This window comes from Phoenix dactylifera, chromosome 10 (genome assembly GCF_051530095.1).
Source record: "Phoenix dactylifera cultivar Ajwa chromosome 10, Ajwa_hap1_PhDact_Kaust_v1.1, whole genome shotgun sequence".
In the NCBI taxonomy this organism is placed as follows: domain Eukaryota; kingdom Viridiplantae; phylum Streptophyta; class Magnoliopsida; order Arecales; family Arecaceae; genus Phoenix; species Phoenix dactylifera.
In genome coordinates, this window is record NC_143199.1 from 23,627,800 (window position 1) to 23,654,917 (window position 27,118).

Sequence of the window (27,118 nt, forward strand, 5' to 3'; positions counted from 1 at the left end):
TGGGGATGACTAGTTGATTTATGTTCTGAAGGATGCCTGGGTGTCGGATCTCGCTCTCCGATTATGGCCCACTATGGTTGGTCTGGAGACATCTGGTCTAATGGTTGGCGACCTTTTCATTCCTGAAGAGCAGAGATGGGATATTGCAAAAATCATGCGGCTTTTTGGGCCTTAGTTGGCGGAGCGGGCTGCTGATCTAAATGAGCTCTATACAAATGAGGCTTCCTTTTCGATGGATGGCGGTTGGCTGTGGAAGCTTCGTGTTCACCTTCGAGTTGCTTTGTTCCTATGGAAGGTGGCGTGGGCTTGCCCCCCGACTAGGGGGTCTTGAGTAGATGGGGAATGGGACTCCACTCCTGTTATGATGTGTGTCCGGATATGATAGAGTCTATTGGGCATATCCTTTTCCATTGTCCGAGAGCAGTTCAGGTGTGGCAGCAGGTTGGTTCTGACTGGTGCTTCCTACAATCCTCGAGCCGGTGGCAGCCTTCCTTGAGTATTTGAAAAGTTCATTGATGAGAACCTCCACTGATAGTGGGGGTATCAGGTCAGCTTACACTGCTATCATATATGGTTGGACATGAACTCCAGAATTTTTGAGGGGCGGCATCAGAACAGTAGGGTGGTGTTTGACAGGGCGCTCTTCCATGCTGATAAGTTCTTAGCTGTGCAGCTTTTTGGAGGACTTGAGACAGCGAGGGATATTTTGGCTTCCCACAACTCTTGGGGTGTCTTGGACGATATTCATCGCATGGGAGGCCCCACCCTAAGATTTCTCATGGTAAACTTCAATGGCAGCGTGTTTGATGATAGGAGGAGAGGAGCGGCTAGTTTTGTGATCAAAGATGCTGATTATAGATTCGTCGCTGCTGGAGGTTGTCGGCTCTATAGCACCTCTGTTTCTGGAGCTGAGCTCAGAGCCGCTTGGGAAGGCATTATCTATATGCAGCTCACTTTGAGGGTGGACCGGGCTCACCTGGGAGGGGACTCGATAACGGTGATCGGGTGGATCCAGGGCCATGCTAGGTCTGGTGATGAGCATTCATTGCTGTAAGACATCAACAATCTATTGAGGGAACGAGGCTGCTGATTGGGTTGTATCATTTATTATAGAATACTCTGGTACATGGAGTTGTAATGACTATGATTTTTTTTTTTCTCTCACTATCCGCGCTAGAACGGAAAAATATATTCGGTTTACCGAAAAGAAAAAAACCCAGCTCTCGACTTTCAAGCTGGAGATTAATTTTAAAACAAACTAGTTCAGACGAGGTTGGGCCGGGCTCGGGACGATTAATACCCCTGTTATCGTTCCCACACCACCTCTTAAAACCCTGTCTCTGCGTCCGCTCTCCCAAAACCAATTAGCAGACGAGAGCATGGCCGCCTCCTCCGAATCGGAACAAGCCAAGCTCCATCGCTTCCTCCAATGGCTTCAGGTCTCTCTCCTGTCTTTCTTCTTCTCTCTCTCCCCTCTCCCCCCCTCTCTCTCTTTCTCTCGCGATCCATATAACAACGCTTTCAAGAATCTAGGCGAATGGGCTGGACCTGCGAGGAAGTAGCATCCGACACTGTGGCCCCAACAAAGGCTTCGGTGTTTTCTCCACCGCCCAGCCTGCCGGAAACCATGGCGACGGTAACCGCCCAGAATTCCCGCTGCCTCTAGCCCACCCAAATTCCATCTATACGAATGACCGACAAGTACTCTTTGGCAGGTGTTGTTATGGTAGTCCCGCTCGATCTGGCCATCACTCCGATGAGAGTCCTCCAAGACCCCACCTTGGGGCCCAGATGCAGGGCTTTGTTCGAGGAGGGGGACGTCGACGACCGCTTCCTTGTGATGATTTACTTGATGGTGCAGCGCCTACGGCCGAACTCGCTTTGGAAGCCGTAGGAACACTCAAAAACACTCTCAAGTTACTGCTTTATTTTTCCTTTTGGTACAACTCGAGTTAGTGTTTTAAAGTGGAAATTTAATACTTAATTTTGTTCAAATACATATCAATGGAATTGGTCATTCAAATGCTCATAATGCTGTTGTTTTTTTAGAGCAAACTTACAATGCCATTGTTATCTATAGTCTGTACCCGCTTCGCGTAATTAGTCCAGCTTATCGTGGAAGCTGTAGGAACACCCAAACATACCCTCAATTTACTGTCCTGAAGTGGAAATTTCACACTTCCTGTAGTGTAAATTCAAGTAAGTATTAATAGAACTCGTCATTCAAATGATTGTAATGCCATTGTTTTCTATACCCCCATTGTGTAACTAGTCCAGACTCATTGTGGAAGCCATTGGAACACTCAACAACACACTAAAATACTGTTTTGAAGTCAAAATTTTATACTTCTTGTCATGTTAATTCAAATAAATATTAATAGAATCTGTAATTCAAATGATTGTAATGCCATTGTTACCTTCACCCCACTTTGTATGATTAATTAGATGGCTTCAATTAATGATCCCTTTTCATGACTGGTATTAGAAATCGGTAATAGTAAATTGCATGTTGAGATGAACAAGTAATTATCATCTGTGTTATTTTTTTTTTTTTTGTTTATTGTCTTTTTGGCATTCTGATGCTTGGTACACACTTAATAGTTTAATTCAATTGGAGGAAACTATCTAGGTACTTGGACATGCTTCCGAGCACCTTTGGGAGTACACTGTGGTTCACAGAAGTTGAGCTTTCTGAGTTGAAAGGAACAACATTGTACCAAGCTACTGTGGTGCAGGTGAGTATCATTGTGCTGTCACTAGTTTGGTGATTTTGTATGCATTAACTACTTTATAACTCTTTTGTTATATGGGAGGTTGTTTTATAATTTGATTTTTGGCAGTTGAGTTATAGAAGGAATGATTTTCTGTTGCAGAGAAAAAAACTTCAAGCTTTATATGATGATAAGGTGAGGGGTCTGGTTGAGGAGCTTCTACATTGTGATGGGGAGTTGGAAAGGTGGGTTAAGTGATCTTATGCCTAATCCCTTTATTTGGTTAGATTAATTTGGTCATCTGATCTGTGTCTAATTGTATTTTGCAAAAGCTAATGCAGACAGAATATTTTTTTTCTTTTTCTTTTCTGTTTGTGTATTTGCTTCCTTCCAAAGGCATAACTCATTAGATACATGTCCATGTGATGCACATGTACACCCTATACTGAGTATAGGAGTCTGTAAACTGATATTTTATTTAAAAGCCATAACTCACATCATGTATTGCATGAGTTTTGATTTCTTTGAGTACTGTGAAAGTAATCTGCATTCTTTTATTTGAATGCACAAATGACCGTAGTTAATAACATACGAGAGATTGGTTTCTGATTATGAATAGACGGGTTAGTTTATCACAATTTAGTCTTATATATTGCTAACTTTTTTCAATATCTGAATAGATAATTGCCTAATGGCACTTTGTTGCATCTAAGAGCATTGGTAGGTACTGGGTATATCCTAGTTCCATGCATATGTAATTAGTAGGCCCCTTTGTTTGGGTCTAAAAGCCAAACATAGGTTACATAATCATAACACATGATTGATTCACCAACTCATGCAACGAAAGCCAACAAACAGTATATGTGTTCTATACTACATACTTTTGCCAATAACAAGCATCATTCTCATCATAGTTAGTTTTCCATGTGATTTTTTTAAAAATAAAACTGAAGCCTTCACCATCAACTCAAAGACAAAAACACCAAAAATGCTGTAAGCTTAAGAGGCTGAATTGGATCCTTTGGTCTTGTTATCATTGATTTATCTCATGGTTCTGCTTGATGGAGGGATTGGTGATTTATAGGAGGTGCTAAACAAGAAGGGAAATTATGGTTGGTTAGGAGTAGAATCAGTTCAGATTGGTATTGAGTGGACATAGATGGCAGCAACTGCACTGTGTACTTGTCCCTAAACTGATCTGAGCATAAAAAAATGAATTGGCCTTGGGAGCTCAAATTGAGCTAAGCAAATCCCTCTCGCATTTTCCCATAAATTGACCGTGAGGCGGACATGTGTATATGAAACTTTGAACCCATCGACAAAAAATGCTACAATAAGTAATTCTGTATCTATCCTCTAGACAAGGCTAACAAAAGAAATGTGGAGAGGCTGAGCTTAAGAGGCAGGCCTTGGACCAGCCAATATATTATGCATTCCAAGCACCTTACGAGTTTACATCACATTGCCCCCAAACAACCATGGCGTCAAGCTTTGGAGGCTATCTCTTAATTTTTTATTACAACTTCAAGCACATTTTGGAGTTTCTAGGAAGCATTTATATTGTTAAGGGACTTATCGAAAACACCAAACTACCAAAGCACCGAGCTTTGGGATCTTGTCTCTAAATCTAAGTTTTGTTTTTGAGATACACAATGGAGTTTTTTGGAAGTTCTTTGATTGTTAGAAGACACTACAAACAAGTTAGAAATGTCCCCTTTAAATGTCCTACTGACATCAGCAAAGTGTCCCACACTTGGCACTTGCACTTTTTTTTGGAGTGTCATGCAAGCTTTAAGTGTCGGACACTTTATGTTAAGTGTCTTTAAGGTTTTGTAGACAATTCAAATGAAGTGTTCTTATATTTTTACTATAAAGTTATCAAAATTATATGGTCATCTTAAGCAAATTGTCGCTATGTTTTATATAAAGTTATCATAATTATATGAACAGTTTATGTAAAATGTATTTATGTTTTAAATATCAACATATCACAGATAATTATCAATTTAAGTATCTTATACATCTTAAATAACTTTATATGAACCTAATGAATAAATTAATAACTTGCAAAAATCTAGATATTCCATTAATTTATTTGTTAGATAGCATCTATAATTCTAAGTTTCTCTTTTTTTGAATAAGCATTAGAATACACAAGCACATGCATGTATTATATATATGTGCTGTATATATATGTATATGTATTTATTTGTGTGTCGTGTTCCTGTGCCTAGATTTTTTTGAGGCCATCGTGTGAGGATCTGTGTGGGCATGTGTTTATTCCCACATCGGCTATGCAGTATATAGATCTTGGGTACTTATACAGAGCCAAGGAACCTAAATACTACCTTCTTGGCTAGTCTTTTTGGTGAGATCCTGAATTGTTATAAATGATATAAGAGCAGACCAGGTCCATAGTTTATATGGACTGAAGGATATTGCAGCACGAGCCTATTAGAATTGACCATGACTGATCGTGATATTTTTTATTGGATTTGACTATATTTGGACCCTTAGTCTAGCGAGGATGCCACAACTTAATTGGGGGGGGGGGGTGTGAGGACCTATGTGGAATTGTGTTAGTTCTATATTGGCTATGTATTGAGTAGATCTTAGATATTTATACAAAGCCAAGAAACCCAATAACACTTTTGGACTTGCTTTTTGGGTGAGATCTTGAATCATTATAAATGGTATCAATTTGTACCTAGGACCTCATCCAAAAAAACTATCTAAGAAGGTATTATTTAGGTTTCTTAGCCATATATAAGTTTTCAAGATATACCCCATGCATAATGATGTAGGATTAAATGCATGCTTGCACGGGTCCTCACCTCCCCTCTCGATTAAGCCCTAGCGTACTTGCGAGGCTAAGGGTCCAAATTTAATCACAAATACCACGATCAGCTTGTAGTCAGTCGTAAAAGAGTCCATGCTATAATGTCCCCAGCCCATATAGGCTATGGGCTACGTCTGCTCTGATACCATTTGCAATGATTTAGATCTCATCCTAAAAGCTAGCCGGAAGTGGATATTTGGGTACTTTGGTCCTATAGAAGTACCCAAGATCTATCTGATACATAACCAATGTACGCGTGCATGGGTGTGCGAGGGTCCGTATGGGCATGTGTTTAGTCCCACATTGTCTATATATTGGGTAGATCTTGTATACTTATACAGGGCTAAGGGATCCAAATAATATTTTCTTAGCTAGCTTTTTTGGGTGACGTCTTAGGTTGTCACAAATGATATCAGAGCAAACCCGATCTATGGTCCATATGAGCTAGGGGACACTGCAGCATGGGTCCGTTTGAGATTGACTATGGGTTGATCGTGGTGTTGTGATTAGATTTGACTAGATTTGGACCCTTATCCTAGCAGGATGCCAGTGCTTAAACGAGGGGAGTAACTCGTGCGGACGTGTGTTTAGTCTTACATTGGTTATGCACCAGATAGATCTTAGGGTCCTGAGTCAATACACCATGTCTGACACTTGATGACACGTAGACACACTTGGCACTTATGCCAAGTGCCAAGTGTTTAGGTGACATTGGTTTTACATTGGTTGTATCTATCAGTTTGAACTTGAGAGACTAAAGTAAGTAATAGATATATAATTTTAGTTTTTTATACCTTTTTAGAATTTATTGCATTTAGTGTATGCTTAAAATTTCTTTTTAATTGTTTTTTTTTGTTGTACTTGAGATTGATTGTAGGCTTGTAGCATTTAATTTTATTGGTATTTTGCCAGTGTGACTGAAGTGCGATTTGAAGATTTCCTCTGGTATGCATCTTTTTAATTTTGTTACTAAATGTCATTTTGGAATGTAATTCAAGTTGTCATCTCTTTGATATTGAAAACTTATACTTTATTGTGCCTAATTTTGAATGCATTGACTCTTATATCCTAATAGACATATAGTAAGACAGACATTTATTACCAATGTAGGCAATAGTAGAGCAACATAGAAAGCACAATCAACACTAAGCTTCATCTGCAAATACAATTCTCCATTATAAGGTTGTAAGCTTGGTGCTAGTTTGAGTTTATGTATGTTTTGTAAAACTTGACAAGCATGTGATAACATTCTTAGTAGTTAGTAAATATGACAGTCTACTTAGTTTTCTAATTTGTCAACTGATAGCTATGTGGAAGGTAAATCACTTTTTGTCTTTTGAAAACCTAACAAAAATTACAAGCAGCAGTAGAATATCTATGCAAAATAGGGGGAAAAGCAATAAAGAAAAAGATCTTAACTCAAAAAGGAAGAAAATTTAATCAGTAATTGTACTAATTCTCCAAAAGAATCTAAAAACCAACATTGCATTCAAATCCTGTATCAGTGTCAAAAACATAATTTTCAGCAGTTTGTTTGTATCCTCTTAGGTAAAAAAGACTTCTTATCCTGATATCTAATTTGAGTGATTCAAAATAAGCAGGAAAGCATATTTTATGAGCTCTCCAAAAGCACCCATTTCAAAATAAAGCTATTCTCTTTATGATGAAGCAATCCCTTAGCTGTTGTAGTTTCAGGGCAGACTGTTTTTTAGAAATTGTTGTTCACATTTGCTAGTTTTGCTGTGGTTTGCCTTTATTGCTGTTTGGAAAAATGTTCCTTCAGTAAGCTCATTCTTGCATCAAAATCTTTGTGCCCTCAAATTAGATTGTCAAGAGAACATTCGATAAGTAACGTTATATTACTTGGAAGCATTTTTATTATATAATCCATGCAATTAGATTTAAGGGTGATCATGATGCACAAAGGTAGACTATGAAAGAAAGGACCTTTGCAAGAGGAGGTTGCAATTACTCTCTTGTGGAAGCTTGTGAAATAGCTAATGAAGCCTTTTAGTCGCTTCTTTTGGAACACAAATGAACCAGGTCAGGAAATCAATCTAAAGATGGCAAAATTGATATTGATAGGAGTGCCATCCGGCGACTCGTAGGTATGATACCGGTCCATACTGTACTGAACCACGGTATGCAGGAATCATCGGGAGGGGGAGAGAGAGGGACGGAGAGGAAGGAGAGCGAGGGAGAGGGGTGAGGGAGAAGGAGAGGGTGGGGGAGAGAGAGAGAGGGGACACACCTATAGAATCGACATCTAGGGAGGAGATTGGGGCCATTGTCCAGCTCCAGAGGGGTTTAGAAGGAAAACTATAGATGGGGAGGGAGAGAGAGGGGTTGGAGGAGGAGCTGCGAGAGAGGCGAGGGTTTCCACGGGGGGAGATGGAGGGGGGAGATAGAGGCCGGAGGAGGCGAGAGAGAGGTGAAGGTTTCCGCACGAGGGGAGAGGGAGGGGGAGGAGAGGGAGAGAGAGGGAGGGGGAGGAGAGGGAGAGAGAGGTTGGACGAGGAGGCGGAGGGGCCGGAGGAGGGGGGATCCGTGATTGGGCACTAAGTTCGAAGGGTTTCGATGACACGGAGAGGCTTTTAGTATTTCGAAGAGAGGCCTTGAACCATGTCAGTAACCGGCGGGTCCAACTCATTACACCCCAAACCAAGCTGGTTCGACACGGTTCGGCAATCAATGAATCAAACAATAAAGCAGGAATTTTGGGCCACACCAAGCTTTAGAGCCAAGACCAAGCATGACATAGCATATCTCAATTTTTCACTCTATGGTTTTAAAGATTTGCTGATCATATTTTTCTTGCAATTCAGTTTTTTAGAAGATAGTTTTCTGGTCTTGTAGAAAGGTTTAGAGAAACCTCAGGGAATTTTTTGTAATACCTCTACAAATTAATACTTTAAATATGATCATTTGTATATGTGACTAAGTGTATTGTAGCAACTACTGATATATATGAATAGGATCATCATGGGAATTAATCTTTTGTACGGGAATTAGTAAGGACCAGAATTTAAGTACTAATAAGATCCTAAGTATGAATTAGAAAAGTTTAGGGACTAAATTGCTAATGTTAGAGAGTAACATCCACTCATGCTTGGTGCCACCTCATGCCTCTTGCCACCTCATACTTTCATTGCAGCCATCTCAAATTTGTTGCCACCTCATGCTTAAAGGCAATAGCCACCTCATGCTTAAACTGGCAGCTCCTAGTTGCACCACCTCATGTTAGAACTGCCATCTCATGTTTATTAGGAGCTGCCACCTTGTGCTAATTTCCTTTAAGCTGCAATCTCATGCTCGTTTGACCTCGTGGTAAAGCAGCCACTTCATGCTAGAAATTCAGCTGCTTAGCTGAAGCTTAACTTGACACCAATCTACTAATTGTGGTGACCAGACACCTCAATGCTCACAGGCTGCCTATTAATAGGAGGTTGCAGCCCTCGTACCATTTTTGCTACCTAAACAAAGTCAGCCATCTTCAAGGTAGGGAAATAGTGAAGGGAAGGAGAGAAAGTAAAAAGAAGAAATGGAGTCGGATAGCAAGCAATAAGTTTGGATATAAGAAGATTATAGAGTGAATTTCTATGTTCAAAATCTTTGAGTGTCCTTATATAGTTAACATCTTATTTTGTAAATGAATGTTTTTATGGTCTAGCGATTTCTAAAATGGTTTCTTAACCTCTTTCCATTTGACATTCAAAAGAACTTTATTCTATTGGAATTGAGATTTTATCATAATTTAATTGTAGTTAATGTTTGATTATGAAAACTAAATGTTTTGTTTAATGTACATAAATGCAACAACAGTTTTTGATTTTTAAACCTTTTCTTGCTAATAATCGTATGCTAATTTAATTTTGTAAATCCTGTGTTTTGTGTAACTACTGAAATTTGAACTATCAAGTTTTACATGAGCTATCTTAATTCAAATCTATATCATTGTATTAAAGAGATTTGTTTTCATCTCTACTAAGTCATTCAAAATATTTTTAATTGTTATATTGCCTAAAGGTGAAAATATCATTTTTTATGGATTGAAAAGAAACCTTTAGTCAATGAGTGAACCCTTAACCAAAATGTAAAATAATTGGTTACAATAAACCCCTAACTAGTAGGTTTTGTAGTTGGCCATCAATGGATCCTAGGATATTATAGCTGGTACATCAGTGAACCCTCGACCAGTGGGTACAATGGTTGGTCTAAGTGAACCTTATCTAAGGGGCCTATTACTCAGTGAACTTATGAGTCATGACCAATGGGTATAATAGTTGGTTGCTTTCTAGTTGGTGTTGATTTGATTTTGTTAAGTGATTCAAGTCAATTTCAATGTTTCTACAAATAAATATTTTCAACGAGATTAGAAAAGGCATGTATCTTGATTGTACTAATTGTTTTCGAGTGCACTCTAGTGTTTTCATACGAAGTCATATTGGTGACTTATTTTGATACCTATTATGAGATATCATTTCATAACTATTTGACTTTCAATAAATATTGATCCTTATTTCTTCTGTTGTTCATCTTTTTGGGTATTTATATTGTTTGCTATGTTTGCATACTTGCTGAATTGTGAAGCTCATCACTAAATTATAAAATTTCAGAGTGAAAGACCGATCAACATCAGTCTGCTAGCAAGCTTGAAGTGTTCTTGGTATACATAGTGAAGCTATCAGTGTAAAAAGAAAGACTTAGGTCCTTTTTGCATATCTTAAGGTAAGTCTTGTAATTATAGAAGTGGTTGGATTAGCAAAGAGGAAAGAGTTTTGAAATGTACCTGTACCTATACTGAAAGATGTAAAATATGTCTCTAAAATAAATTAAGTTTTGAATTATAAAGACAATGGAATGAAGTAAACTTTGTTACGATTCAGGTTGTGAACTGCAAAAATTTAAATTTGGATGAGACTTAATGCGAGGATCTTTGCGGGCGCATGCTTAGTCCTACATTAGCCATGCACTTGGAAGATCTTGGTTATTTATACAGGCCAAGAACTCCAAATTAGAAGTTCTGACAAGCCTTTTTGGGTGATGTCTTGGGTCATTACCCTTAGTTTGCTCCTCATGATCGAATAAACATTTATTTATGATCAAGGTACGTCGTACCAGTACCGGTAGGCATACCGGTCGCCTACCGGACCGGTACGGTTTCGGTTCAGAGCGGTTTGAACTGGTATCAAATCGGCCAACAGAGCGCAGTGTGCGCGCGGAAAAAAATCTGCGGAAGCGCGTGCAGATGCGCGCGCCGCGTTAAATGTCACAGAGTAGCATTAAATGCCCCACACGGGGACTGTGTGCGGGCGCGCTGCCCAGTGCGAGGAACCGTGTGCGGGCTTGCTGTCCAGGGTGCGTGTACGGGTGCGAACCGGTGCGGACTGGTTCGCACCGGTACCGGGCTTGTATTGCTCGGTTTCGGCCCCTTTTTCTATGCTTGAACTAGACCGGTCAGGAACTGGACCAGTCCGGTACGGGCTGAACTAGCCGGTATGGGCCGGTTCAATATACCATGTTTATGATTATATGATTTGACATTTAAAATGAGATTTATATACTTCTGCAAAAAATAATTGAACTGGAATCAGGCAAATGATCGACCGTAATTGCATTCATGCTCAGAACTTGGCAGAGTTGGGTTCTAGGTCATGATACTTTCACCAGCAGGGCGATAGTGTTCTTTTCTTTCTATCACTCTTTTAATTAGGCATGGTTCAGTTTCCCTTATGGGGCATTAATCTTTTCCTTTTAGATGCAGATCTAAAAGGACTCGTGTTATAACAGCATGGGTGCTGGCCAACTAGTTAGATGAGGGTGTAGGTGGCTTTATGAATGGGCAATCTGTTTTGTTTTTATCTGTTATGTCCTAGAAGGACTTGATGGGGAGGGTTAGGTTTAGCTGATATGCTTTGGAAGAGAAGGTGGTCAGCTGGTTTTGTGGGCTGATTACATATTTCTTGAAGAAGGTTGTTTCTCCCTCCTCTTGTGATCTCCACTTTTTTTCCTAATTATTTCTTTTCCTCTTCAAATTTATATCTATATCAGCTTCAATTTGATGGCCTCTTCTTCTGCTTTTTTATGGAGATCTCTTCAAGCCTATATTCTGCAATTTAAGAACAATTCTGTCTAGTCTGAACCTCAGAGTTCTTTTGCTGCAGGCGGATTAGTTCTGTACTCATAGTTGAACTGATTAAATCCTTGGGTCAGATGTATTTCTTAGATCTTTCTTAAGAGAGTTAAGTAGCCTTCAGTCCCATATTATTCATGCCAAGCCACTATGATTTTTACAAACCTTGAAGAGTCAACCTTTTTGGCCTACTTTTGTTACATGGGATAGTTTCTCCCTTTAGGGTTCTTAGTCAACTAAACTAATATTTTTTAATAATTCAATTCAAAAAGAAGCGCTGAAGATTTATGTATTTCATATTGTATTCATGACAACTAGCACAAAAATATGCTCCACATTATTGTTTCCTTTTCTTTTCTTTAACCTGAACTAAATTTAACTACACTAGAATAGTGTATAGCTATATTTTGAACAAATAAATTTAGTTTCTAACCTACTGGAAGCTGACTCACAACCATTTTAGATATTTTTATTGATTGTTATATAACATGGGCACCACATAGTACCAATTAACCTATGATACAAGTTAATATTTCAAAACTATATTTATATATATTAACAACACCATAAGACTTAGTATGTATAGTGAAAATTATTGGTGGATCTTAACTATGCCCAAACATTAATAATATGTGGATGTTAGGCATGTTTTTGGTTCTTGAAAGCTTATATATTAGGAGGACTTCTGTTGGTACAATCATGTTGGACATGGACTGCTTTAACTCACATAAGTATTGAATACATATTTCATAGTTCTAGGATGGAGGGATAGCTGTTGTTTTTGTAGGATTAGGCACTATCTGGATGTTGAGGTTTGAAATCATTTGCTGTTAAAAATCATGCATGTACCGTTAGATTCTGTATCTAACTAATCATCGCATGTACAGGACAATAAACTATATGCAAAATAAGAACTGGGCATCTCAGAATGAAAATTTATGCTAGTATGTTGGAAGAAGCATAGTATTCCCATGAATTTGTGACTACTCATCATCAATAACTCTCATTGGCTAATTCCCATATGAATCATTTGCAGTTTCAAGCTAGACTTGGCTACACTTGAGTGGATCTCCACTAAGATCTGGTTAGATCTAGATTGGATAATGGGTATCTCACTTTGATGATTTGAGCGATTGGATGTGATTTACCACTTTTAAACTATGTTCACACAAAAAATCAAGTGATTTGGAGACCCCTAGCCCATGCATCAAGTGGTCAAAAAAATAGATAGTTTAAATAAAATTAAATTATGTGTTTTTCGATCACTTGATGCATAGCATAAGGGCATCCAAATCACATGATTTTTGGTCTGTAAGCAGTTGAGAAGTAGTAGATCACATCCAACAGCTTAAATCATCGATATGGGACCTCCATTATCTAGTGTAGATTTGATCGGATTTGAGCTGAGATCCATTTGAGTGTAGCCAAGTCCAGCCCTTTAGGATATTTCTTAGAGGTTTGCATAGTTAGATTTAAATTATAACAAAAAGTAATTTAATTAATTTTTTAAAAGAGGATCCTAGAATATAACCAAAAGATGAGTTACTTTGCACAAGGGCCAAGTGACCCCAATGTACAATCGGGTTGCAAAGCAATTTCTCTGGTGCCTTGCATATTTAATCCACAGGGATATGTAAACTTAGGCAAGCTTTAGAAAGCCACTTCGTCTTAAAACCTTGCTCTTCTAATCTGAAACAAGAGATAGAGGATCTATGAAGTAGAGATTAGAGGAGAAAATTTCAGCAGCTGGCAATAAATGACAGGCATTGAGAAGAAACACTTGGTTTGATGAGGTAGCAAGGTGTGTCCCCCCTTCATTCTTTTTCTCTTACCTCCTCTGCCACCTTTCCTCGATGAATCCTCTACTTGCTTTCCTAACCTTACACCCCCCCCCCCCCCCCCCCAAAAAAAAAAAAAAAAAAAAAAAAAACATTTTCCTCCACCCCTCTACTTCTCCATGTCTCCTCTTCATCCTCTCTTGCTGTGCCCTCCCCCTCCTCCCTTCACCTTTGCCATCTCTCTCTCTTTTTCTCTTCATCCTCTTTTTCTAGACACCTGCTTAAATATCTGTAAACCATCTTGGCACCATCAACATCCCTAGCTGTCCACATTACCATGGCCATTTTTTAGAATTTTATTTCTAGCTTTATTTAATCCTATCTTTTGACTGGACATCTAATTTCTTAAATGAAGCAGGAAAATAAAAAAGAAGAATACCTCTGAAATGTATTAAACGAAATCAAGATTGTTAAAGATAATTAGGCATGAGCATATATGGGGTTTAGGCTCATAATAATGTCAGGCAATACCATGCTGATATGGTAATGTTATAATGGCGTCCACTAATAAAAGAACATTTACCTAGATAAGTCCTATGCCCTAATCAACATATCTCAAGTATGTGCTGCTTTTGTTCATTATAAATTTATTAGCTGTGGCTTTTGTGTTTCTTGTGTCAATTCCTAAGTTGAGAACTTTGCATTTTGCATATATATATATATATATGCATATATATATATATATATATATATATATGCATATATATATATATATATATATATATATATATATATATGCATATATGTTTTGTTGTTTTTTCAGGCTGCTCTCTCATATCTGCATTCTGACAGGGCAAACTCTATATTTTGGACTCGAGCCTTGAACATTCCATTTCCTCGTTCTTATGTATTTCCTGATTCAATTAGAGGGCAAGACAATGATACGATGTGCCAAGGTAGTGAATGTGGTTATCCTGTAACCCAAAACCCTGGTGAAACGTCTGGTCATGGGCAGAGTGAAAAAAAAGAGGTCACCATTTCTCCTGACCAAATTACTTTCCCCCTTCTTTTTGAATATGGTTTGCACAGGACTAACTTAACATGTGGCTTAGCATTCATAATTTATTGCGGAGATACAAATGGTGGACATATTGTTCTTACAATTTTATCATGTGAATTGAATTTTTTTAACATTCAACTGATGAGCATTGGGTTTTTGTGTTAGGTTGCTAATATCATGGTGGAGAAAAGAAATGATGAAGCTTTAAAAACACTAAATGAAGAGACTATCTGGGTTGAAGGTCTTGTTCCTGGAATTGATTTCTGTAACCATGGTATGTTGGTATCTTAGTTGTCCCATTGTATATTTATATTTTATTCAAAGAACATCCACAAAATGAAAATGTGCAGCATGATAAATGATTTCTCGTGCATATAGAACAGACTGTTTCTTTGGAAAATGAAAGATTATCTTTAGTGGCAATTGAAGATTGCAACCATACTGTCAAGTCCCATCTCTTGTAGATAATCATGTAGGGAATCTAGTATATGTCTGAATTAACTGTTTAAGTAATTAACAATCTCAAAATCTTCTAGATTTATTCATTAGTAAAACTGTGGGCTCCGTTTTGTCTTATTAGTCCAAAGTTTAATAAACTTCTGGCCATACTTGCTCCTGCAAATTTACATTTTCCAAAAATGTCAGTTGTGTATAATTTTTTTAACATGGAAGGTAAGTGATCAGCAGCTGAATTATATGTATTTGCATTTATTATATATTATTATTAGAGAGGTTCTCAACAAAATATATACATTTATTTGAATCAATAGTTTGATAATTAACCTCAATTATGAGTGACTTAATCTAGTGAGTTTCCCAGGATGTATTCTGTGATAATGTCCTATTGTGAAAGATACATAGTTTTCCATATATTATAAAACATTAATATTTGAAATTACAGGAACAAACTCCATGTTGGAATCTATTTAATCTTATCACTCATTATAAGTCCTTGTATAAGTTGTTTATAGTAGTCTTGCAGTTGCAAGTGTCACTGCACAAGTACTTTCTTTATTTATATACCCTTTTAACCTTTTTTTTTGGTTTGATGACCAAGATATGGCCTATTTTTTTAAACCTCATTGGCTTTCTAATAGCTCCATTATAAACATTGTTTCCTTTTCTCTCTTCCAGCTTTGTTGGAAAATTTTAGTTAAACATTGATTTTGGGATTGTAAATTTTATGCGAGGCACCAACCTGTTTCTGTTAAACTAGTTAATTAAAGTTGGTGCTTATGTGTTTGTTTATCCATTGTAGGAGGCAATAGAATATTAAGAGAATATTGGTAAAAAAATCTATGGTTGTTCTGCAAGGCAGTATGGGGAAATAACTCGATGAACATAATAGTTGAAACTTGGAAGAAATGAGGTTGAGCAATATTGACAAGAATATGCCATTTTATGAGAAGCAAAATTGGAGAGGCTTGAGTGTTTCATTCAAAGCAAGTCATATACATATGCAATTATTTAGGTGCTGTGTTTAGCATAGTATCACAATAATCACGGTATGCTACATATATTTGGGCTATCAAAGGTGGCTGCCAAGGTCTAGGCTCTTAAGTAGCCTTAGCGCCTAGGCACCTGTTGCTTTCAAGGGTTCTAGGCAAGGTAGCTATCCACATGCCTAAGTTGGCACCAGGTCTGTGATTAGACACCTATATGCAGCCTAGAGCTTGGGTAGCCGCTTTGGCTGTGACCCACAATTTAATGGCAGTCTTTAATTTATACATATAAATATCATTTCTGCTATATGTGTGCATAGAAGAAAAAGAAGAGGGACAATGCTATTGGATTCTTCACAAGAAAGAGACCGTAGAGAGAAAAACCTTGCGGGATTCTCAAGAGAGAGGAAGAGGGTGATGGTGTTGAATCTCTTATGAGAGAGAAAAGGAGACAAATGATCTAAGAGGAGGCTTTAGACTGGTTTCAGAGAGACTGATCGGAGGGGACGAAGTTTGGGATTTAAAGGGTATTGCCTAGGATATGCTGAACCATCCCGAATCGGTTGGTTCAGGGTTTATCGAATCAAACCAGCTAGGAATCAGAATGGATTATCTAATCAAAATGGAACACCTAACTGGTTAGAACTCGGCGAAACTAGGTTGACTCACCCGGATTCAGCCGATTTTGATTAATTTGTCTCAGTTCACCTATAAACCGAATTGACTCATTTTATAAACCCCCCTGATCGCATTCAACTTCAATCTTTCTCCCCCCATCTTCTTTGAACCCTAGCCATCGTCGTCGCCCTCGATCAGCACTGTTGCCCTTAATTGACACCGATGTTATCATCATCGATTGACACCGACTTCGACGCCGACGCAGTCGCCCTCGATCGACGCTGACATTGACACTCATATAGTGGTTTGTTGATACAAGGCATTAGAGGCCATGTGGCACAATATGTGTTGCAGTTCTAGGTGGTATACGGATATCTTTCAGATGTTGCATCTAATGTATTGAAGCACACTAATTTGTATGCTAAGTTTGGTGCTCGCTAACACAGAATTTGCTTAAAACCAAGGTCTGCCGTACCGGTACCGCCCTGAATCGGTACCAGATCAGCGTGGAATCTGGTACCGGGAGCTTATCATTGGAGAACCGGTACAGGACCGGTATGTAGAACCCCAAAACTTGGCCATTCAACGGGACCGGTACCTGGCCGGTACACCGGACCTTGCTTAAAACTATCAACATATAGTGGGTGTCTATCAGGTTGATGTGGAATAACTTGCATTTGAGATTGCTGCTGGCATTTGTTGAAGTTGCCTAAGAAGCTGACCGATGAAAGAATTGATGCAAGACTTCCAAGAAGCAATGTTGGCTCAAGAAGACCTTTGAGTGTAAGCCAAATTAATTCACATATGTTAGCATCCTTTTTCTCATTCATTTGCAGAATTGAGGATAAAACAATGACATCCTTTTCCTTCATCATCTTTCTACCTAGAAAATTCGAAAAGTGGTTACTGCCAAAATTTTGTGCATTCCTAATTTTTTATTTTCAACTTCACATAGTGGGATTTTGCATCTTTCTAGTTATTGTGAGGACACATGAGGTGAGCTGCTACTTCAGAATTATGGGGGCACTATATAAAAAGGAAACCAAGGCATGCTAATAAAGGAAAATGTAACCGGCTGTTCTAGAAAATATCAAGTGAAACAGTACATTTACTGGTTGTGAATGTCATGACCATGGTCTACCGTACCGGTCTGTACCGGCCGGTACGTACCGATCCGGCCTGGGACCGGTACCGGATCAGCGTGGAATCTGGTACCGGTAGTTTATTGTTGGAGAATCGGTATGAGACCGGTTCGGACCGGTACGGGACTGGTATGGAACCGGTACGTACCGGTTCGGGCCGCCACCGATACGCCGACCGGTACCGGTATGGCGGACCTTGGTCATGACTATATAGATAAATGTATAATTCTTTTGGCGGATTATTGTGCTATGCCCTCTGGGGTCGGGTTGTATTCAAATAAGTTGTAATTCCTTTTTCATCCCTGTAGCTTCTCTTTCTTAGACCACTTTGCCTGTCATATATTTCATGCAGGTATTTGGATTAGCTAACAAAGTTAATTTTATTGTCATAATGTATTCCATTTCAAAAGAATTAAATACTATCAAGTTTATACTGGTGTATCATCTTACTGTTCGAAAGATAGTTTACAAACAACATCTTTGCTTCCTTTTGAGTTAAGCTAGAGATTCTTCCTATTAAAATTACTTTTGGTAGTAGCATATTTTACTAACTTATAAAATGGCCATGTGGAATGAATCGTTTGTACTTTTGTAGCATTAGGGAATTTCAGTTTTAAAAAATTGTTACGGCATGCAGAGTTTTGCGTTATTTAAAATGTTGAAAGATATAGTTTAATGGTTACTTATGAGAATCATGCTATTCAAATTGATATTTTGAAGATATTTTACAGAACTCATCATTGGTTTGTGCTTAAAAATTTTACCTTAGGAGATGATTTTGTTTCAGGTTTGAAGGCTGTGGCAACATGGGAGGTTGATCCGGCAGGAAAAATAACTGGAATTCCTGCCTCGATGTACCTCGTGATTGGTAATATCCATTTGAACTTTCTATTCTAAATTTTCCATCTTTAGAAAGAATTGGAAGGCTTTGCTACATCATGTTAGTAAAGTAAATTTCTGGTAATTATGTTATTTGTCTTATTTTATGCAATGATTAGACATTGGAGGAAATAAATTCTATCACTATTATTGTAATTTATGTTTATTTGCAAAGGCTAATAACTACTGTCACATCCCCTTGACTTAAAAGCATGTGCTGAGGGATGTGCTATAGACTGTCTCACTCCTTTCCAACTATACGTTACCATACCTGTATGGTAGCATTTGCAGTTTGGGACTTGATACCAATATTTAAACCCTTGGCATAACCTATATAATCAATTAGTATAATACATTTAGAGAAGAAAGTGTGGTAAGTTGTAAGTTCCTTATGGGCAGGACATCTTTGTTTAATTTCCTTCGTGCATTTTCTTTTCTAATTTCATAATGAAATACAGTTCAATGTCCATAAATTTCTATCAGTTTTTTCTGCCATTTGAATAATCACCATCTTTGTTTCTTTTTCCTTATCTTAAGTTGATCAAAGCACTGGTGAAGTTGAGAAAGAGATATATATTAGCTACGGTAACAAAGGAAATGAGGTATGTTGTTGTGCATTCTATTAGAATCTTCCCAGTCAATGTGTTGATGGTCCCAATATGATAAACTTTTAGAATCTATATGTTCAACCTGTTTTTGTTTGCAATTACTTGGTCTTCTTTTGTTTCATGTTTCTTTTCTATCTACTTGCTTACTTCTTTTAATTAGCTTGGTAATCTTATTTATGATTTATATGCTGAACAAAATTAGTTCGCATCTGATCATTGTATGGAGATGCAGATTTATATTAGGTAAGAAGTCGATTATAGTCAAACTTCATCATATAATTTGGTCTATACCGCCCTTATCTGCTCCATACTGACCTTAGAGATGATGAATTGATATCTCATCTACTATTTATCAATATCCATTAGTTCGGTTGCATGTTGTTTGATACCTTATGATGGATGCATCGTAATTGTTTGTCTTCAGTTTCCTAATAATTCTTCTTTGTTATTTTATTATATCAAACAAACTAAAGGGGTATAAGAACAACATGAATACTTTGGCGTATTATTTCTCTTTTGCTGGCTACATATACATCCATAAGTTTTAAAGTCTAATTAGCTGATTTTTCTACTTATTACTAAATTGCTGCAAGCTATTTCTCAATTCACGCGCTTAACATTGTGAAAACTATTTATATTCATGTATCACCAACAAGTGACTTGCTTTAGTTTTTGGTTGCAGGAATTGTTGTACCTTTATGGGTTCGTCATTGAAAATAATCCTGATGATTATCTCATGGTATAAAAACCTTCTAATAATTCATGAATTTTTAAGTCGCTATATTATCCATATCTTATGTAAAGGATGGTTTCATGCATTGACTAGCATGTACCATGCTAGGCCTGAATTGGTACTTGGCACAGCTTTGCATGGAGCAAAATATATGCTGGCAAGGCACGTGTCATGCCAACTGGTGACTAGCAGGGGTACTAGCACTGATATTTACATTCTTGATGTAAATTGGTTATTACTTCTTTTTGGTTTGTTTTCGTATACTGTTCTATTTATTGCACATTGTGGTGTACCATAAAACCTAAGCAAACTCGACCCAATCTGGCTCGGCCCGACCTGGTCCTGCTAGGCTTGGGCTAGGATTTTTGGCTTGTTGGGTTGGACTAGGCCTTACTATTTTAGGCTTGACAAAATTCAAGCTTGGCTCAATCTTGGTTTTTTAATCCCAGCCTAGTCCAACCCAACTCGACCCAAAGTATATAATAATATTATATAATTATTATGTTGCTATACCTTTTATTTTAAAATTCGAAGAAATAAAAATAGCTTTTGCCATTAATATTTTTTTAAATTGATATATGCAATGGAATGAAGGTTGTACTATTCTCTTTTATTTTTTATTACATTCTATGTAAATATATTATTTCCATGCTGTATAGAGATTTTAAAAATAGTGATACACAAAATCAAATCAGGTCAAGCTTGGTTAGGTCGAGTTGGGCCGGGTAGGCTGGTCGGACTTAGGCCCTCCCAAACCAACTTGTTGGGTTAAGCAGGTCGGACCTAGGCTTACAAAAACTATATCGGGCCAGGCTTGGGTTCTGAATTTTAGGCTTGAGGTCAGGCTAAGTTGGGCTCAGGCCTAGTAGATTTCTGTTGATATGGGAACCATGCCCAGCCTGAACTTGGCCTGACCCGTCATATGCTCAGATCTATGTACCATGTATATCTAAAATAATGACAGTTACATTTTCTTCAAAGGTTCATGGTTTCATGGTCACTCATTCAGGTACACTATCCTATTGAAGCATTACAGGGTATCCCGTTATCTGATAGCAGAGCAAGACTCCTTGATATGCAGGTAGTTTGTGCACATAATTATTTTATGTTTACATAGAGTATTGTGAGAAATGATATAATGTTTACTGATTGTTAGAGATAGTAGTGAGGGTCTTATGTTGATGCACAATGTCCAGTCACAAATTATATTCACATGTTCTGTGAGACGAATCATATTAGGCTGTTGTTCCTTATAGTGGGCACATATTGCAAGTGCTCTGGTAATTGCTCTTTACATTAGTTCGTATCAAGTTTATGTATTTTGCTCTCATTAGGATAACTTCAAAAGCTTGTCCTTGGGCACATTCACATGCAAATTCCACCAATTGATTTGACTATTATCAGATGAATCACCTAAAATTGGTGAGGCCTGAAAATTTTTAGTCATATATAGGATTTTTGATGGAGATGCAAATGGGCTGGCTCATGGGCTGAAGTTAACATTGTACAGCCAGGTCATCTAGGCCAGCTCTTCTGAAAATTTTGCAAATCCTTGGCCTAGACCTGGCCCATTTTCATTCATGATGTTTGAATATGGATATGTTTGATCAAAAAAGAATATGGATCAGATAATTGATGTCTCACTGGATTTTGGCAGCTAGTTAATTGTCAGAGTGCCAGTTTTCTTGAATTTCTTAGGCGTATGTCTACCATTTGCATTACAACCATTTCAACTAGATCATCTTAACCTTTATAAACTATGCAAAGCAATCTCAATGCAAATTGACCTGCTGTTTCAACACTAGATTATTTTCTACATAATTTGTTGGAGCCTCTTATTGTTTTTGTGTTGGCTTTGATCTATTCTGAACCATGGTATGCCATACCGGCCCGAACCGGGCAGTACAGGACGTACCGTACCGTACCAGTTCGGTATCGGTACTCGGTATGGGTGACATACCAATACTCAATATGCATAAAAAACTCCATACCATACTGTACCGACATTGTGCTAGTGTGGCACCGGTATGGGGTCTGGAACTGAGACGACAAACCTTGTTCTGAACTCATTCAAATCTAATACTTTTTTATTACCTTTAGTTTGTTGTAGTTCATGTTGTGTTTATTATTTTATTTTCCTTGAGCTTCTTTTGTCCTCCTTTTTGTGGATTTAGGGTATTATGTCTTTCAGTGACCTTATTTGCATTCATTTGTTCATAAAATTGTTTGACACATCATTTATTAGAACTCCAAAAATGGGAGAATAATCTTCTAATGCTATATGGTTCTCATAATGTCCTTAATGTATTACCTTGTTCAACTATTGCCCTTCGGTGCTTTGTGTTGTTTTCAGTCTCTCCACCTTAATGTTATTGGTTAAGTATTAGGAACCCAGTCCATATAGGCAATACTATGTTGTACTGGGGAGAGATCCAGTTTTGGGATGCATCCTGGACATCAGGTCTTCCAAATCAAATCATCTTGGTTCACTGCAGGATGGTTGCATTTCGGCACATGGGACAACTTGGCATCATAGGACAACTTTTTTTTTATTTTTTATTCTCTTGATTCTTGTAAATGGTCATTTCAATCTATCTTGATGCCTATCACACCCCCAATCTGAAATCACAAGTCAGGGACATGGCAACCGTCGTATACTCATAGGACACTTCTCCCCCTCCCCCCACAAGCATGCAAGGCTACCATCATGATATCATAACAATCGCAGCACAATAAAATCAAGCAACGAAAATCCAATTTCCAAATTTCAATAATTAATAAATCTTATTTATTCTAGAATTTTTTGTTCTCAAGAGTCTTACATCCACTAATCTCCAAACACTAATCAAATTAAAAAGCGTACAACATATTTCCAACCAGGGTTGGCGGAATCGTCCCGAATTAGGCAGTTCCGGCTGTTCCAAGCTGTATTGGTGGCTCACCTGTACGGTTTCGGCAATGGAAACGAAATCTATTGCCGGAGCTGGAGAAGGAGAAGGAAAGAGAGAGCGGGTGGGGGAGGGAGAGGGGGAGGACGGGACGCGGGCAAAGGGCTGGCAAGGGTCGGCGGAGGCCGCGGGAGGCAAGACCGCAACTAGTTTCCTTGTTTCAAACGGCTCCGCCGGCCTCCTGCGGCCTCCACGGGTTCCCTCTCCCCTCTCTCTCTCTCTCTCCCACGGTATCGTACTCTCTCTTCTATCGGTACATGCCCGACACAGCCCGTACCGGCTCATGCTGTCGGAGAATCAGTACGGTGCCTGGTACCGATTCCGCCGACCTTGTTTCCAACAATATTCTAAGAAAGGCAGTACTAATTCTAAGCTATGTTGGTGCATTCTGCTTTCGCTTCTAACCACACGTTCATGGCAGTACCCCCATCAATGTCTAATTCTCCTAATTCATATGGAGAGAAAAGTCCAAATCAAGGTCCGCCGTACCGGTACCGGTTGGCGTACCGGTGGCGGCCCGGACCGGTCCGTACCGGTGGCGTACCGGTCCGTACCGGTGGCGTACCGGTCCGAACCGGTTCCGTACCGGTCCGTACCGATCCCGTACCGATTCTTCAACAATAAATTACCGGTACCGGATTTTACGATGATCCGGTACCGATCCCAGGCCGGACCGGTACGTACCGGCCCGTACCGGCCGGTACGGACCGGTATGGCAGACCATGGTCCAAATAATGAGCTCAACAACCTAGTAAGTAATGGGCACCTCAACTAGATAATTCAATAACAAATTAAATACGTTTTCTTATTAATACTAATTATATAAGCAAAGTCAATATGCCTATATAAGGAAAAAAAGAATTTCCATAATTTTTCATATCCTTAGTTCATATTCTTAAATACAATTTAAAATATCATGTCTATATTCATGCTTATATATATAAGAATAATTCAAAAATATCATAATTTAGCTCAACTGCCTGTCTGACTATGACCATACATACATCTATTGCCGGGCTAGAATAATGAGCTTAAAATAATCAAAGTGCCAATGCATTACCCTCAACTGGTAGGGTGTTGATGTGCTAATATATAATCCCCACTGGTAGGATATTGATGTGCCAATGTATAATCCCCACTGACAGAAATTATTGTGCCAATATATAACCCCCATTAGTAGAGTATCAATGTACCAATGTATGACCTCCATAGGCAAGGTATCGATGTGCCAATGTATGACCTCCATAGGCAAGGTATCGATATACCAATATATAGCCCTCACTTGCAAGGTATTGATGTGCTTAAATATAACACCCCACTAGCAGTGTAATGATTTGCCAATGTATAACCCCTCATTGGCAGATATCGATATGCCAATGTATAACCACCACTAGCAAGGTATCAAAATATAGTTCGATTGCAAGTCCAAATCGGAAACATATCAAAGCTCTTTTTATAGAGTAATATGAGTTGTATTTCGATCAAAATATACATATTTCATATAAGATCAATAAGCAACATTATAATATTCGGTAAAATATTACTTATGAGTTACATGCATGGTCTGCCGTACCGGTCCGTACCGGCCGGTACGGGCCGGTACGTACCGGTCCGGCCTGGGACCGGTACCGGATCAGCGTGAAATCCGGTACCGGTAGTTTATTGTTGAAAACCGGTACGGGACCGGTTCGGACCGGTACGGAACCGGTACGGACCGGTACGGGACCGGTTTCGTACCGGTCCGGGCCGCCACCGGTACGCCGACCGGTACCGGTATGGCGGACCTTGGTTACATGTTTATTTTCCATTCAAAACACTATTTCATAAAATGCATAAATCACATATAAATCAATTTACAATTTATTTGATGTCAAAAATAATGTTATTTAAATAAAAAATCTAGAATAGGAGGATCATTACTTACTTTACAAGTACACAGATAAATCCAAACAATTTTTGAAAATACTCCCTAAAAAATCTCGATTTAAGGACTATAGCATATTGCCCCTTGCTAGACCTCTTCTCGTCCAGACGATTGCACCCTTACATAGAAACAAGTCCAATAATTAGATAAGGTATGAGCAATTGTAGAAAAACAAGAGGAAGAGTTGAAGGAAATGAAGCTAGTTGGATGCAATGTTTTGAAACTCGGACTAGACTGGCCGGTTCGATTGGTTTGACTAAAAACCGAACAAGTCTTCAGTGCGAGTAGTTCAGAAATTCGGGAGTGGATAAAAACTGGCAAAAGCCAGCAAAACCGGATGGACCAATTAAACCAGACGGTCCAGTCTGAGTTGCCATTCTTTTATTTCAACATGGTTCGGCCCATATATGGATGCCATTGATGACCCTTCTTGTCTCCATTAAAACCCTCAGTTCCCATCCTTCTTTCCTCATCCGTGTATCCCCATTGCTTTGCTCTGCCCTCGCTCCTTAGATCTCTAGCCTCCAGAGCTCCGTCTTCCGGTTCTCCTCTGACTGGTTGCCATCGCAGTCGATGATGGCATGCTGCTTCTGCCTCTTCTTGGCGATATGGGTGGCTGCGTCGTTGGCCTTGAAGGAGGTCTCAGTGGTGAGCTCGGTCTTGTAGACCTTGTACTCATTGAGATTGAGATAGCTCCACAACATCTTGTTTTTCCTGACAAGAAAGTAGTCGGAGTTGTGGTGGACAAATTTAGGGGTTTCTAGAGGCTTCTCGGAGTGGAGGAGGTGACGGTGTCTTGAGACCTTGGGGAGATCGCTGGGTAGAAAAGCTTCGATACCTTTAGGGCATACTTGTGGATGTTGGGTAGGTAAATAAAATCATCTTTGGAGAGATTGTCACTATGTAAATGAATTTTTTTGGATATTTGTCTATTTTTTGGAATTTTTTCTTATTTTTCTTATTTTTTATATTTTCATAATTCTTGAAAATAAAAATATATTTATGACATCCACATGTTGTCATGTTGACATCACCGATCGGACTACCGGCCAAGCTGGTGAACCAGCTAGGACCAAGTTGCCTTCCAGTTTGGTTTTCAAAACATTAGTTCGTTGGAGATGTTTGATGGGCTGGATTAGTTTGATTAGGTAATCCAACTTAACAAATTGCAAAGCAAGGGTTCGACCAGAATAATGATAATACAACAAGAATTGATGATGTTGTTCTACGATGCTCAACAAGAACCACGATGAGGGCTGACACACTGCCCGACTACCATAGTGGTTTAGGACCCTCTTACTAGGATTGACCAAGATCATAAGGAGGGACCCTCTAGGGTGCACCCATCACCAAAGAGAGAGAAGGGTGGAGAGAGGAAGAGGGGGAAAGAGACTAGGAGAGAGAACAAGAGTGGGTGGAAAAGGGGGTTTGCCGCCACTCATAGGAAGAGGGTGGAGGGTGACGACCAACGATAGATGGCCGGCGAGAGGCCAGAAAGCAAAGAAAAATAGAGGAAAGAGGATTAGACGTTGAATTGAGCCTCAGGCTGCTCATTGATGGCTAGGGCTCCGATGTCGGCCACGATCCATCGAGGAGGGATGACCGGAGAGGAGCAACAGTGTCCGACTTCAAGACAATCAAGGAATAGGGGCAATGATCGTCGGAACTAGGGACATGGTCCCACTTGATTTCCAGTGATTCTTTGCTAGAGTCAAAGCTGATGACAACGCTATTCATCAAGAATAGGAAGGGAGAGAGAGAGAGAGGAAGAAAGAGAAGAGACTTTGTTGCCTCATCTCCAACAAGGATCGGCCACGGTGACGACCAACGTAGTAGCAAATCATGGTAGTGAAGATCCAAAGAGAAAAGGAGAGAAAGGGTCTTTGAGTGCATTCGCACGACGGGGTGGTAGGGAAGTTAAATAGCTGGTGAGGCTTGCTGGAGTTGGAGGAGACAAAGTTCATCTCTATCTCGGCTTCGAATAAGGGCTCTACCCAGTGAAAAGTGGGAGCAAGCCTTTGGGCCTCGCTCTGGCTCCAAGCCGCAGCCCTAGGAGCCGGACCACTGCTAGGCCTCTCGGTCAATGGACCGAGCCAAGCCTTACTATACCTTACTGACTTGGCTCTTGATCAAGATGGGCTCCAGTACCAGGATTTAGACCCTTGGTTATAACTCTCAATGACCATGTAGATTTGATTATAACTCTCCATGACCATGTATATTTGGTTTACCATCACTAGCTTCTTGAATTTCAGGTTCATAATTCATTCTGTTATGACCTGTGCCGGTGTATGTTTAGTCCC

General features: G+C 39.1%; 1 protein-coding gene across 8 annotated transcripts in view; it reads left to right on the top strand.

Annotated features, from left to right (window-relative positions):
• Positions 1-1,255: 1,255 nt before the first annotated feature.
• The window catches only part of LOC103721376 (SET domain-containing protein), a 38,533-nt gene continuing 12,670 nt past the window's right edge, over positions 1,256-27,118 (top strand). For 4 of the 8 annotated variants that reach the window (XM_008811551.6, XM_008811552.6, XM_088705582.2 and 1 more), the window contains exons 1-12: positions 1,277-1,439; positions 1,534-1,636; positions 1,716-1,890; positions 2,630-2,735; positions 2,874-2,956; positions 6,463-6,495; positions 14,314-14,491; positions 14,687-14,795; positions 18,511-18,591; positions 19,140-19,204; positions 19,893-19,949; positions 20,953-21,024. In XM_008811551.6, coding sequence (XP_008809773.3) covers positions 1,380-1,439; positions 1,534-1,636; positions 1,716-1,890; positions 2,630-2,735; positions 2,874-2,956; positions 6,463-6,495; positions 14,314-14,491; positions 14,687-14,795; positions 18,511-18,591; positions 19,140-19,204; positions 19,893-19,949; positions 20,953-21,024 — 1,122 coding nt within the window. In that variant the 5' untranslated portion in view covers positions 1,277-1,379. Of the gene's footprint in view, positions 1,440-1,526; positions 1,637-1,715; positions 1,891-2,629; positions 2,736-2,873; positions 2,957-6,462; positions 6,496-14,313; positions 14,492-14,686; positions 14,796-18,510; positions 18,592-19,139; positions 19,205-19,892; positions 19,950-20,952; positions 21,025-27,118 lie in introns of all 8 variants that reach the window. The other 4 variants (XM_008811554.6, XM_088705581.2, XM_039115609.3 and 1 more) reach the window with 4 other exon arrangements.